Genomic DNA, 14,943 nt, shown 5'->3' on the forward strand with positions numbered 1-14,943 from the left:
TCTGCAGGCATACACAAAGACAGAATATTGTATATATAATAAATAAATTAATTAAAAAAATAAGAAACAAACACTTGATGGCAGATTTCATTCAGCTCAACCAGATGAGTAGTTACCATACATATAAGGAAATCAACACCTCACTTAAAGGAACTGTCAGACTACATTAACCACAACACCATCACTTAAGTCACTTTCAATATCAAGACACAGATTTAAAAAGTTGAAAAATGAGGAAAACAGACCGCACTGCGGCTCTGCTCTTATCAGACGAGGCCAACTCCTAGGAAAGACATCAGTGCTGGGGCTACCTCATGGCAAGAGCTAATTCTAATTCCTCAAGCTCTATCTAATTATTCTCTCAGCAACACAGATCCAAATGCATGAAGCACAGGGGACAATGAAAGAAGAAAAGCCACAAGCATAGCACTCTTCTCAAATTTATAAATCAACTAAGAATTATCAGACCAAACAATATGATGGCATTTACAGAACATCACAATTGCAGAACATTTTTTTTATATTAACATGAGGCCACACGCTGGCCACAGAGCAATTTTAAGCGTATTTAAAGAATTGAAACCATAGTATGCATGTTCTCTGAGAAAAGAAAAATTAAAACCAGGAGCAAAAACCAAAAACAAAATCCCCAAGTATTTAAAAGTAAAGTTTGTTCTAAGAAGTCTAGCCTAAGAGGACAAAGGAGGGTACAGATTCCTGGAGTGGAGTCAGAGGCGTGATGTGCAAGTTCTCTGTAGGAGGAGCAACCACTCTCAAATACTGAGCCCTCTCTCTGGCCCCACTCAAGAATTTTCCCATGGGATCTGCAGTGCTAGGTGGTCTAAGGTGAAGAGCTGAACAAACTAGAATGCCATGCACGGACACACACAAGCAGAAGCAGCTACACCTCAACATGCAGCGGCACCTTCCAGGCTCTAGCAACTATTTGTCTCACCTGCTGTAGTTTCTCTCTTTTTTAAATAATCTAATGAAGCGTGTGTGTTGCTGTGGTGCATGTGTGCAGGTGTGCCATGCTTTATGTATGGAGGTCAGAGAACAACTTTCAGGAGTAGGTTTTCTCCATCCACCATGGGTCAGGCTGACAAGAGCTTTTTACCAACTGTGGCTTTTGCATGGTCCAGGCCGTTAACCCCGCTCTCCTCACTCACTGCAAGCTCCCCCTTGTCTTGTACTGTGCCTTCTGCACCCTGAACCCTGCTTTCCCACCAACTACGATTTCCTCTTTTCTCACTAGGGTGGACAAGGGCTACACCATTCATACTTGGAGCTGCTCTTTGCTCTCTTGAAGTGAGAAACAAAGCTGGGGGTGGTGGCCCAGGCCTTTAATCCCGGCACTTGAGAAGCAGAGGCAGGCAGATCACAGTGAGTTCGAGGCAATCTGGTTTATAAAGGGAGTTCCAGGACAGCCAAAACTGTTTCACAGAGAAACCCTGTCTCGAAAAACCAAAAAAAAAAAAAAAGAGAGAGAGAGAGAGAGAGAGAGAGAGAGAGAGAAACACTTATCTTTATTTGGGGGATATCTCCTACACGAGTTCTGCATTTACAACACCTTTACCCCATCTTCTCCCGTCTCCCCTACTCCTCCCAAATTCATGAGCTCTTCAATTATTGCTGTTATATAGCTTTTCTTTTTAAATTATTTATGTGAACTAATGTTTTATCTGCATGTAAAACATGCTACAAACAACATCCTGACTCTTAAGTTTAGCAACCAGGTCTTTAAACAACATCAGGCTTGCCCTGTGTGCACCAACCCCTACCTGCTCTCTGGCTGGCAGAGCACACATGCAGCATGCAGGCCGTCACAGCTGCATTCCTGTTACCTAGTCTGCATTTCTTCTAGCCGGGAACAGGTGCAGCTAACTCTCTAGCCAGCAAGAAGTTTAGACAGTAAGTTTTTCTGCACACTGGATATAAGGTTCTTTCATGTACCCAAGTAGCAGTTAGGAACAATGAACCTTCAGCTCAGCCAAAGTCTCCTCAGAAAACCCCAAGAATGACAGCAAATGGGTTATAATAAAAATAATTAAAGCCTTGAGGGTGGATGAGCTTGACAAGAACACTATGAAACAGGAAACTTAAAACTGTGTTCACTGAAATTCAATGTATGCATAAGCCTATATTTCTGAGGAAGGGAGTATATTTGGTCATATTCTCAAACAAATTCCTAGGTCTAAAAAGATTAAGAAAAAAAAAGTATGGAAGAGGGAGAAGCTGAAATGTGACCGAGGGAGCATTATTTATAAAAGTGTGCCACAGTCTGGGGATTAGAGAGTGGTGGGGAGAGGGCATGGGATGCGTTAGTATCTCATTTCCAGCTTACTGTGTGAGTCAGGGCAACCTCAACACACATGATTTTGATTTAGAATTGGGCAATGTATCCCTAAGATGTGCTGACTCAGACATCCTGACTCCTGGGCTTCGTACACTCTGTGAAAACCAGCATTTTTAGGTCTGCAGATGGGGATTTCTACATTCCCAGTCAAAATGTGATTGTTCTCCTACCCCGTCCTTCTCTCTCCCCAGCATAAGTAAAGGCACGACTTCTGCAGACAGCCACCAGACTCTGCATTAGAGGTTTTCTTTGGAACTATATGATCATGATACAGCTCACGACTGCTGCAGACAGCCACCAGACTCTGCATTAGAGATGTCTTTGGAACTATATGATCATGATACAGCTCACGACTGCTGCATATTATCAGCATCTGAGTCATCAAAGGCAAAAAAACAAAGCAAAACAGAAAAAAAAGTTTTGAAGATACACAGGACTTGGTTTGAAATGCGGCTAACTGGTAAGACAGACAGTGAAATTCAAATTCAGAAGACAAGGATGGGGTTAGCAAGATGGCTCACTAGTTTCCAATGGCTGGCAGTCTGGCAAGCTGAGTGTGATTCTTGGAACCTGCATAAAAGTGGAAGGAGAGAACCCTCTCCAGAGTTGTCTTCCGACTTCCACGTGCATGCCATACACACAGTAAAAGAAAAATGAGAAACAAAAATCTAAGCATGTTAGTATTGCATACATTATTACAAAGGGATCAAAAATGGAATTTATCTTTTCTTTCTCAATTCTCGACCCCCCAGGATGCATTATGAAACCCTTTCAAAAGCCACAGTGGGCATAAAACACATTCTCGAATCACATGGGTTCAAACCACAGCATTCTTCTCAACTACCACTCAAGAAAGCCAAAAATAATCTAGCCAAGACAACTTGCACATGTGAAACTGTACTGAGTACTGTCCTGGAAACCTTGAAATATTACTGACACACCTGTCTTAATTTAAGGAAATCCCATCTAGTCTTGTGCACAGGAGAAAGCTACCAGTTACCAGCCCATTAAAAAAAGACTGTCAGGGATTGCGAAGTGAGAGGCTAGACTAATGCTGGCTTGCTGTTTAGCAAACTGCAGTTCAAAACTTCAATATGTGAAACAATAAAACTTTCAGAAAACACAGTTCATAAAACACAACCAACAGTCAGATGGTGGTGGCGCACACCTTTAATCCCAGCACTCTGGAGGCAGAGGCAGGCGGATCTCTGAGCTCAAGGCCAGCCTGGTCTACTGAGCGAGTTCCAGGGCAGAGAAACCCTGTCCTGAAAAAACAAAAACATGGGGCTGGAGAGATGGCTCAGGATTAAGAGCACTGCCTCCTCTTCCAAAGGTCCTGAGTTCAATTCCCAGCAACCACATGGCGGCTCACAGCCATCTGTAACGAGATCTGGTGTCCACTTCTGGCCTGCATGGATACATACAGACAGAACACTGTCTACGTAATAAAGGAAGGAAGGGAGGGAGGGAGGAAGGAAGGAAGGGAGGGAGGGAGGGAGGGAGGGAAAGAAAAAACAAAACAGACAAAAACCCACATATAGACAGTTAATAAACTGAAAATGTTCAATTACATTAATCAGTAAAACCTATTAAAATTAGCAAAAATCTAAAACAAATTGCTTCCATTATATTGGTTTTCAATAATTTCTACAGTATACACGTGTGTTCAGCAACATATATCAAGTAACTAAAAAAAAATCTCAGACACTTTGACTGGTTTAATTTCACCTTTATTAATCTAACCTTGATAAAAACCCTAAAATATAGAATCTGAGTTCAGTACCCAGCTCCTCTTCTATCTAGTGAGTTAAAGGCCAGCCTGAGCCACAGGAGCCTCTGTCTAATCCTTTCCCCAACACAGATGTCAAAAAAAGTTTAAGTGTTATGTTTATCTTACCCAACAAAGACTTTTAGCAGATATGTAAAATTCTGATTTGAAACCAGACTTTACCACTAATGTATTTATTCAGGTTAGTTCTTTAAGTTTTTAGCTATCTGAAACAACATTCAGTAAAGCTGCAACCCTGTTTATTGTTTATTTTTATTTACGTGTTTAAATGGTTAGCCTGCATGTATATAGTGCACCACATGTATACAGTGCCCTTAGGGGCCAAAAAAGGGCATCTGATCCCCTGGAGCTAAAGTTATAGGCAGTTGTGAGCTGCCATGTGGGTGCTGGGAACTGAATCCAGGTCCTCTCCAAGAGCAGCCAGTGCTCTTAACTGCGGAGACATCTCTCCATGATAATCTGTATCCAGTTTTATTATGTGTAGTGCTTATATATATTGGGGAGAGTGCATGTCCACATGTGTATGGAGGTGGACATCATGCCAGCTTTTCTGTGGGTTCTGGGGACTGAACCCAAGACCTGACATCTGCGCAACAAGCTTTAAGGACTGAGCCATCTCCCCAGGGGTCAAGAAATCACACCTCAGCTAAACAAAGCCTTAAAAGTAAAGTGTTCCTTACACGTAAGGAAAGAAAAAGGAACCAGAAATAAAGCCAGATAATTCTGTTGTTTGTGTAAATTTGGGGTAATCAGCTACGGGAACAAATGTCACCATGCAAATGGGAGTCAAAGGATAACATCCTACAAGCTGAGCAGAGCACGTGACTCAACTGTCCCCACAGCTCTTTGAAAGAAGGGTTTTGCTGACATTGCAGACCTCTGATGATAAAGCATTCAGCAAGTTAGAACAATGGTAATTTGAAATAATTTCCTGGTCATAAAAAGTTAGAAACGAAGCAAGAAAAATCTACTGAAAGCCAAATTCCATGTCTTTCCTTAGTTACTTTGAGAATCTCACTTACCCTTCTGGTGTTTTCAAGGATCTTGGGGTCAGGTTTTCCGTAGTTAGGGGGATTGGCATGTGGATCATATCCAAGTTTAGAAAGCATGGGTGCAATTACTGCCATGTCTTGTAGAACATCTGGGGGTATCTTCCCAACCCACTTTGCTAGAGCCCCCATGTTGACAGGCTTGATGACTTGGTCTGTTGATCTTTCCACTCTGAAAAAAAAAAAAGAACAATTACTTACCAAAAATCTAAACAAAACAAAAACATGGCAGTATCCACCTATAATCTCAGCACTCCAAAAGCAGAGGCAGGAGGATCAGGAGTTCCAGATTTTCCCAGTGTGTAAAAGTAAGTCAGAGGTCAGCCTGACTGCATGGAACAAAAAGAAAAAAAGAGTTAAACAATTGTAAATTCTATTTGATAGCTTTAAATCCTTTGTCAGGGCTGCTGAGATGGCTCAGTGGGTTTAAAAGCACTTAACAGAAGACAACGAACTCTCAAAACTTGTCTTCTGACTCATAAAGAGTGTCACTATTTATTCTCTCTCTCTCCCTACTGAGCCAAACGATGTGCCCATGTACACTCACTAACATACACACTCTCTTTTTTCTTATGGCTAAGAGAAGGTTTTTATTGTAGTTATGAGACACAGAGAGAACAACCAGAAACATCTGGAAGAGTCCAGAGAAGAGAGAGCACAGACTGATAAGGAAATAGATTGGACATGGTCAAGGCTATCTGCGAGGGAGGGGAGAAGAGCAGAGGATAGTGAATAGTACACTCATGTGCACGTGTGTACACACGAGAGAGAGAGAGAGAGAGAGAGAGAGAGAGAGAGAGAGAGAGAGAGAGAGAGATACTCTCTTTAACATACACACACACAAAATAATAAACATAATAAAAATGTAAAAGAATGGGCAGCAGCCAAGTGTTTCCTTCAGTCTTAGAAAGCAGGTAACATGTGGTCTTGACATGTACTAGGGATTTCAGCTACCATTCTGGCACTCTGTGTCCCCGGAACCTTAAAACACAGTATCTGACACACTGGTGTGACTCAAAACCCACAGCCCAGCCGGTGTGGCGCACGCCTTTAATCCCAGCACTCAGGAGGCAGAGGCAGGTGGATCTCTGTGAGTTCGAGGCCAGCCTGGTCTATAAGAGCTAGTTCCAAGACAGGCTCCAAAGCTTCACAGAGAAACTTGTCTCAAAAACAAACAAACAAAACCAAAAAACAAAAAAAACTAACCAACGTGAACCAGCCAGCACCCATCGATGGGTCATGAGAGTCCAGCCTCTCTCAGCACCCACTACTAAAGCTGTCCACAGTCAGGCTGTCTGTCAAGCCGCAGCTGAATCAGTGTGCAGCAACTACTACCAGAACTCAAGTCCTCCATCTGAAGCATCCGTGTTGGAGTGGACACGCAAAGAGGAAGGATAGAAGTCAAGAAACCAAAGCCAGATGACCACAGGGAAATGCACCATGAAATGCCACCAATAGCCATATTTTTAAAGACTAGTGTTAGAAAATGTTCAAGTTCTGTCTTTCTGAAAGATGGTTTTAAAATGCTTAGGACCAGGAAGATAGCTAAGTCAGTAAAAGGCACTTGTCACCAAACCTGATGACTTGCGCTCTATCCCCAGAACCTACTAATTCCTACAAGTTGTCCTCTGAGTTCCATATATACACACAGTGTCATGTGTATTTACACAGACACACACATAAATAAATACATGGAATTTTAATAATTCTAACAAACATACTTTTTGGGTTTTTTTTTTTGTTTGTTTGTTTGCTTTTGCTTTGTTTTTCAAGACAGGGTTTCTCTGTGTAGCTTTGGAGCCTGTCTTGGAACTAGCTCTTATAGACCAGGCTGGCCTCGAACTCACAGAAATCCACCTGTCTCTGCCTCCTGAGTGCTGGGATTAAAGGCGTGCGCCACCACCGCCCAGCTCAAAATACTTTTAAATGTATCTACACCAGAAATTCAGGTGCTATGGGACTGGAGACACGGCTCAGTAGCTAAGAGCACTTGCTGCTCTTAAAGAGGACCAGAGTTCAAATCCTAGCACGTACTTTGGGTGGCTCACCACTGCCTGCCACTCCAGCTCCAGATGATCTAACATCCTCTTCTGGCCTGGGTGTGCACCCACAGAGCACATGGGTGTACACAAAGACACACACATGCATAGATAAAATCTTTTTAAAAGCGTGTTATATTGGAGGCTGGAATGATGGCTCAGTAGTTAAGGGCACTTGTTCTTGCAAAGGAGCAAGATTCACCTCCCAGCACCCACATGGCAACTCACAACCATTTGTAACTCCAGTTCCAGGTGGCGCCCTCTTCTGACCTCCACAGGCACCAGGCGCGCAGATGGTGAACATACATACTCGCAGACAGAACTCATACACATAAAGCAAAACATATAAACCTAAAAATAAATATATGTGCTACATACAGATGATATTTATAGCATAATCGTTTACACGTGTGGGCATGTGCACACAAAGACTCATGAACAAAGGCTAACAAACCAGCAGTGGGATAATAAAATTTTATAACTAACATATGAAAGAGAAATAGAAATCAGACTACAAAAAGATGCAAGATAGAGCAAACTGATAAATCTAGGCACCGAAGATCAAGAGCTGCTAACATCACAAAAGAAAGAGAACCACGCACTGATGAATAACATTGCCAAATCAGACTGCCTAAGCCTCTAGGTTCAGCTGCCAACTGGTATAGAGCATAGAACTGGGAAAAATGTGTGTATGTGTGTGTGTGTGGGGGGGGGGGTAATCAGCATGCCACAAATAACATTTCAGACAATTATGTATCCTTCAAAAATAAAGTATACGGTTAAAAAAATGGCTGGCGATGGCTCTAAGGTAATACTGCTGCTGCTCTTGCAGGAGATCCACACTCCTTTCCAGCCAACACAACAGGTGGCTCCAGGGCAGTGCTTAACTTTCCTGATGCTGCCACCCTTTAACACAGTTCTCATGTTCTGGTGACCCCAAACATAAATTATTTTCATTACTACTTCATAACTGCAATCTTGCTACTGTTATGAATCTTTTTTCAGATCTATTTATTTTTATGTATATGAGTGCTCAATCTACATGTATCCCTGCAGGCCAGAAGAGGACATCAGATCTCACTACAGATGGCTGTGATCCACAATATGATGCTGGGAATTGAACTCAGGACCTCTGGAAGAGCAGCCAGTGCTCTTAAACCCTGAGCCATCAATCCAGACTGTTGTGAATCTTAACATAAATATCTGTGTTTTCTGGTCATCTTAGGCAACTCCCATGAAAGGGTCATTTGACCCCTAAGGGGTCGAGATCCACAGGTTGAGAAACTCCGCTCTAGGGGCTCCATCAACCCTTCTTGATCTCCACAGGCCCAAATAGACATGACATACACACAGAGACATAGAAACACACAAAAATAAAAATACCCCACACTCAGGAAGTGTGGATCTCTGTTAAGTTTGAGGCTGACTATGTCTAGTTCCAGGTCAGCCAAGGCTACACAGTGCACCTCTCTCAACAAATAAAACAAAACCTTCAATGTGTGGTAGACAGCTCAGTTAGGAGTGTTCCCTACCCTTGCAGAGTACCTGGGCTCAGTGCCCAGCACTCACACCAAGCAGCTCCCAGCACACATGCGACATACACTCACCAAGACACAAACACAGACATATAATATAGAGCCATAAAATAAAAAATTTACAAATTTAAATGTGTGGTAAAGAAAGGAATGGAGCACCTGGAAACCTGCAGACTGAAGGTAATTAAGGCATGTCAGGTTATTACTGTTTGGTTTTTGAGGCAGGGCATCACATGTAGCCAGGCAGATTACAACTCTTGTTCTCATCACTGCTCTTTCTTTCTTTCTTTCTTTCTTTCTTTCTTTCTTTCTTTCTTTCTTTCTTTCTTTCTCTTTCTTTCTTTTCTTTCTTTCTTTCTTTCTTTCTTTCTTTCTTTCTTTCTTTCTTTCTTTCTTTCTTTCTTTCTCTTCTTCATTAAAGCCTCTAACACACGGTTTTCTTACTTCATATATAGCCTTTATCTTGCTTTGTCTGTCTGCTTCATCCACTTACCCCGCACCTCTCCACTCAGATGGCACAGGCTTTTCCTGACATTCCTCCAGCCGTTTCCACAAATAGCCATCTCTCTGCCTTACGGCTTGTCATCCAGTGTTTATTATCATCTCACAAAACACACGTTTCGCTTGTCTTTTAATGTATTTGTAGGATGGCTTCTCAGTGCTAATAAGAGTCCCAGGAGGGGAAGCTGTGCTGCGTATGTCTCATTAGTGCTGTTGCCCGTCGTGGGGGGGCACTACCCAGCACAGAATAGAATGTGTAATAAAAATGCAGGAAATAAAAGTAATGGTTACATTTCAAGTTTATCGCTTTCTTCTTAAGACAAATAAATTTTAACCAAGAAAGCTCAGAACTGAATGATATAATCAGGTGAGTCTTTATTCTTTAATTCACAGATTGAGTAAATTTTGTTGACAGTTGCTAAAATAAAAGTTATTTGGTCATGCTATCTTACCAGTCTTTGATATACAGTTCAATTCCTTTCATTGCTATTGTTTATGGTTTGAGCGTCTGGCAGACATTTTAAAAATGTATCTGAAATTTCCTTCCCACAATTTCCACTGCAAATTGTGACTAAATAAAGGTTTCATGAAATGACATTTTTTTAAAGATTTAAAAATTTTTCTTAAAGCTAGGCAATAGTGGCACATGCCTTTAGTCCCAGCACTTGGGAGGCAGAGGAAGGCAGATCTCTGAATCTGAGGCCAGCCTGGTCTACAAAATGAATTCCAGGACAGCCAGAGCTTATCAGAGAAATCCTGTCTCAAAAAAATAAAGAAAAAAATTTAGTTATTATGCGTATGGGTCCCTTCCTGCATGCATGTCTGTGTGTCCCATGTGTGGTCGTGTACACAGGTCGGAGGAGGGCACTGGTTCCAGAAGCCTAGAAGGTTCCTGGAGGGCTGCTGGGTTCTGCTACCATCTAAGGAGTCAGCAGCAACCAAAGGGTAAAGCCACCCAGCATCAGGAGGGAAGCCAAGCAAACGAAAGTCTCCCCCGAAAGCCTCCCCAGTCCCTGTATCTGGGCTCCCACCAGAAGGTGCTGCCTACAGTAGGGTGGGTCTTCCCACATCAATCAGGGCCGACAGGATGGTTCCTCGGGTAAGGTTCCCTACTCAGGTGAGTCCAACTTGTGGAAAGTTGACATTAGAATAACACACAATACAGTCCTTGGAATTGGAATTACAGGTGCTTGCGAAGTGCCTTGACATGGGTGCTGGGAGTCAAACTCGGGTCCTCTGCAAAAGCAGTACTCCCTAATAATTACTGAGTCACTTTTCCACCCCCTTCCCTGATTTTTCTTTGCTTTTGAGATAAGGTCTTCAGTAGCCCCATTGGTGTCTGTCCTGGGTAGTTTTATGTTAACCTGATACAAACTAAAGTCATTTGAGAGGTGAGAAACTCAACTAAGAAAATGCCTCCATAAATTCAATTGTGGGGCACCCTCTAAACTAGTGATCGACGGGGAAGGCCCAGCCCACTGTGGGTGGTGTCATCTCTGGGCTGTTGGTCCTGGGTTCTGTAAGAAAGCAGGCTATGCAAACCATGAAGAGGAGCAAGACCATAAGCAGACTCCTCCATGGATTCTGCATCAGCTCCTGCCCCCAGGTTCCTGCCTTGTTTGAGTTCCTGTCCTGACTTCCTTTGGTGTTGAACAGCAATGTGGAAGTGTAAGTCAAATAAACCCTTTCTCCCCAACTTGCTTTTGGTCAGGATGACTCATCACAGCCAGCAGTCACCCTGACTAAGACAGCCTCCAATTCTCCATGTATCGGACCCTGGCAGCCTTTAACTCCTGATCCTCCTAGCTCTAGCTCGTGTGCTCGGATTACAGGTGTCAGCCACAATCCTTCCCTCTCTCATGACCTAACGTGATTTATGTAACATTAGACTACCTGTTCTTTAATGGTTGGATATAATCTAGTTATAATCACCTTATATATGACATCTCTTCACCACCTTTAGTTTCTTTGATGCTAATCAATCTGTTTAAATTCAATATCCATCCTATAAAATTAGTGATTGTCTCTAGAATGAAATGAATAAAAATGCACTTTCATGACTGCTTTAAATATTTTATATCTGATTATTTCTCCTCATCTACTGAATAGAAGAAACTGGGGAAATCTGCTTCTATTCTTCAGAAAGGGCATGTCTCAGTTTACAGGAACGGTCAAGGCAAGAATAAGGAGAAAAAAGCCTCCCATGATCTACTCTTCAGCTCCCCCACACGCGGGCCGTGCCTCAGCCTTTATTCTTCTGTGTGGAGACAAAGCAGCCGTGCTGCACTTCGTCCCTGGTTGTCTTATTTTCTCTGTGGAGCAACATCTTGGTGTGTGGCCAGCCAGCCTGCATTCTTTGCAAACAGCAAATCTGATTTCATTTTTTTTTAATGACCTAATGTCGTTAAAAACACTGCATCCCGTTTCTCAAATGTTCCCTCACTAGCACGTTCTGCTTTGGCCCCCCAGCATGAAGTGACAATCACTGTGGTTCAATGCTGCTTACAATTCTGCAGAGCCTGTTCTGGACTTCAGGAGTAACACAAGGGGCCAGTGCTAAAACGCTAACTAAAATCCCGTATGTGAACTGTCTTGGTTTGCTTTCTGTGGCTATGATAAGACACCGTGACCAAAAGTAACTTGGGGAGGAAAGGATTTATTTGGCTTACACATCCCAATCACAGTCCATCCCTGAGAGCAGTTGGAGCAGGAACTAAAACAGGGCAGGGTCCTGGAGGAGGCATGAACTGTAGCAGAGACGACGGAGGCCACTGTTTACTGAACTGCTCTCTCCATGGCTTGCTCAGCCTGCTTTCTTACAGAACCAAGGACGGCTTGCACAAGGGTGGTACTGCCCACAGCAATCATTAGTCCCGCAAATGTTTTCTCTTTATTTTTTAGACTTCCTCATTTTATTCTGTGTGTGTCACTGTTTTGCCTGAGTGCATGTATGTGCACCACATGTGTTGTGTGCTGTGGAAATCAGAAGGTGTTAGATCCCCTGGAACTGGAGCTGCAGATGGTTATAAAGCACTGTGTGGGGCCTGGGGACTGAATCAGGATCCTCTACAAGAGCAGTAAATGCTCTTAGCTGGAAGCCATCTCTACAGGGCCCCTGGGAGGCGTTTTCTCAACTGAAGTTCCCTCTTCCCAAAATGACCCTGGCTTGGGTTAAACAGACAAAAACAACACAAAACAAAAAACTCGACTAAGCAGCAAGGGAAACCAACAGACTCATAATTGGATTTAGGTTATGTTTTTGGTTTTTTTGTTTGTTGTTGTTTGAGTCAGGGTTTTATAAACCTAGCTGTCCTGGAACTCACTACCACCAGACCAAGCTGACCTTGAAATTACAGAGATCTACCTGCTTCTGGCTTGTTGTTAATTTAAAAATAAATGAATAAATAAATATTTCAGGGCCTGGGAGCTGGCTCCATCCTTGCAAGTGTGGAGATGAGTCTGATCCTCAGAACCTATGTAAAACAGCATGTGCTTACAATCGTAGAGCTGGAGCAGGAGACACAGGCAGATCCCTGGGGCTCAGAACCACGGTGACCGCACTTGAGAAACCACCCACAGTGACTTCTCCACAGGCACACATATACATGAGCATCAGCACATAGGTGTACCTCATATAAATGAACACACACTCCACTTTGCCCTAGTTGTTGCTTAGTGTATAATTTTCTTCAGAATGGACTCTACAAAGTCTGTGTTTCTTTTTTGAAGTGTGGCACTGAAGTCTGTGTTTGTCAAACTGGTGGTTAGCCAACAACCAGACAGAGTTTCTTTCTGGTTGTTTTTTTCCTGTGTAGCTCAGGCAGTCCTGGAAGTCACTCTGTAGACCAGGTTGTCCTTGAACTCAGATCTGCTTGCCTCTGCCTCCTGAATGCTGAGATTAAAGACTTGTTCCACCATTGCCTGACTAGATAAAGTTTTTTATATGCCTAAACCCACAAGAGCTCTGTGTGTGTTTGGGGCACCACATTCAGGCAGCTAGTTTCTTTTCTTCTTCTTTTTTTTTTTTTAAAAAAAAGATTTATTTATTTTTGTTTACAGTGTACTGTTTGCATGTATGCCTGCAGGCCAGAAGAGGGCACCAGATTTCATTACAGATGGTTGTGAGCCACCATGTGGTTGCTGGGACTTGAACTCAGGACCTCTGGAAGAACAATCAGTGTTCTTAACCTCTGAGCCATCTCTCCAGCCCCAGGCAGCTGGTTTCTAACTCTGCCCTTGCCTGTGTTTTCTGTTCCTGTGGAGTCTTGGGACCAGCCAGAAGTTCTCTCCAGGTAGGCATGCATGCAAGTCCAGGACCTTGGCCATCTGCGCTGGCAGGAACACATCAGAGACCTTGTACATGTTCAGGGTTTCTGGAGTTTGACCACATTGTTATCTACTGCCTCAGGCAGCATGCCAAAACACCTAGATGTTTCTGGTAACAGGCCTCAATATTCTCAGCAGCTTCAGGGGCGAACCAGTTCTGGGTCAAAGGAATAGAGAGACCTTTTCAAGGAACTACCAAAAAAGCAAACAAGTACCAATTCAGGCTGTCCATTCAGCCCAGCTGATAGAATGATGATCAGGGCTGAGGTAAATTAAAAAAATAAAAATAAAAACCCATAAGTATCACCCTTCCCATGAAATTCAGATATTTTATGAATAAGTACCCCCCGAGATGTTTTTAATAGATGCTTATTTTACATGTATGCGTGTTGCCTGCATGTATGTCATGCACTGTTGCTGCAGCCAGAAGAGTGTCGGACTCTCTGTAGCCAGAGTGACAGTTATCAGAGGCTTGGAGAGCTTAGAACCAAACCCAAGGCCCCTCTCCAAGAGCAACAAGTGCTCTTACCTGCTGAGCTCTCCGGCCCCCTAGATGTTTTGAGCTTTTGTGTAATTTCTAGATTTCTAAAAAACTTGATTCTCACAGGTGTGGTTATTTTCCTGTAGGCTGTGTACGTGTGTGTTTCTCACATGGAAGAAGAAAATCGCAGTTCTTTCCTGCATCATCTTTTTTTATGTCACCCTAAACAGCAAAATATTGTGTTTTTAATTATTACTTGTTTATTTTGCGTGTGTTGCACGTAGGAAATCAGAGGACAACTTGTAAGGAGTCAGCTTTCTTCTACCAGTTGGGTCCCGGGATCAGACTGAAACTCGGGTCATCAGCCTTGAACACACGACTGCCTTTTAGCCAGAGTCATCTCACCTGCCCAGGAAACGTTTTCAGAATCAGATTTTATCATATGCATTTTTAGGGGACCGTGCAAGGAAGAGTATGGAGGCAAGAGGACTTGGAAGAACTGCCTCTCTCCTTCCGTGGATATGGAAAGCACCCTTCTCTGCTGATAACTCACTGGTCTCCAGAAAACATTTTACGATTGATTTATTTTTATTTATGTATATGAATGTTTTTCCTGCAGGAATATATGTGCACCATGGGTGAGCCTGATATGTACAGAGGTCAGAAGAGGGCTTAGAATCGCCCTGGAATTGGAATTACATACTGCTGTAAGCCATGATGAGAGTCAGGAAGAACAGCTAGTTCCCAGCCTCATTTCAGTCTTTCTTTGAAGAATTTTTTTGGTTTTTCGAGACAGGGTTTCCCTGTGGTTTTGGAGCCTGTCCTGGAACTAGCTCTGTAGACCAGGCTGGTCTCAAACTCACAGAG

At 42.9% G+C, this 14,943-nt stretch overlaps 1 protein-coding gene across 2 annotated transcripts in view; it reads right to left on the reverse strand.

Annotated features, from left to right (window-relative positions):
* Tpst1 (tyrosylprotein sulfotransferase 1) overlaps positions 1-14,943 on the reverse strand; it is a 58,778-nt gene that overhangs the window by 17,204 nt on the left and 26,631 nt on the right. For both annotated transcript variants that reach the window (XM_013350386.2, XM_005344552.3), the window contains exon 3: positions 5,168-5,366. In XM_013350386.2, the coding sequence (XP_013205840.1) occupies positions 5,168-5,366 (199 nt within the window). The remainder of the gene's footprint in view (positions 1-5,167; positions 5,367-14,943) is intronic.

Source organism: Microtus ochrogaster, chromosome 2 (genome assembly GCF_000317375.1).
Source record: "Microtus ochrogaster isolate Prairie Vole_2 chromosome 2, MicOch1.0, whole genome shotgun sequence".
Classification (NCBI taxonomy): Eukaryota; Metazoa; Chordata; class Mammalia; order Rodentia; family Cricetidae; genus Microtus; species Microtus ochrogaster.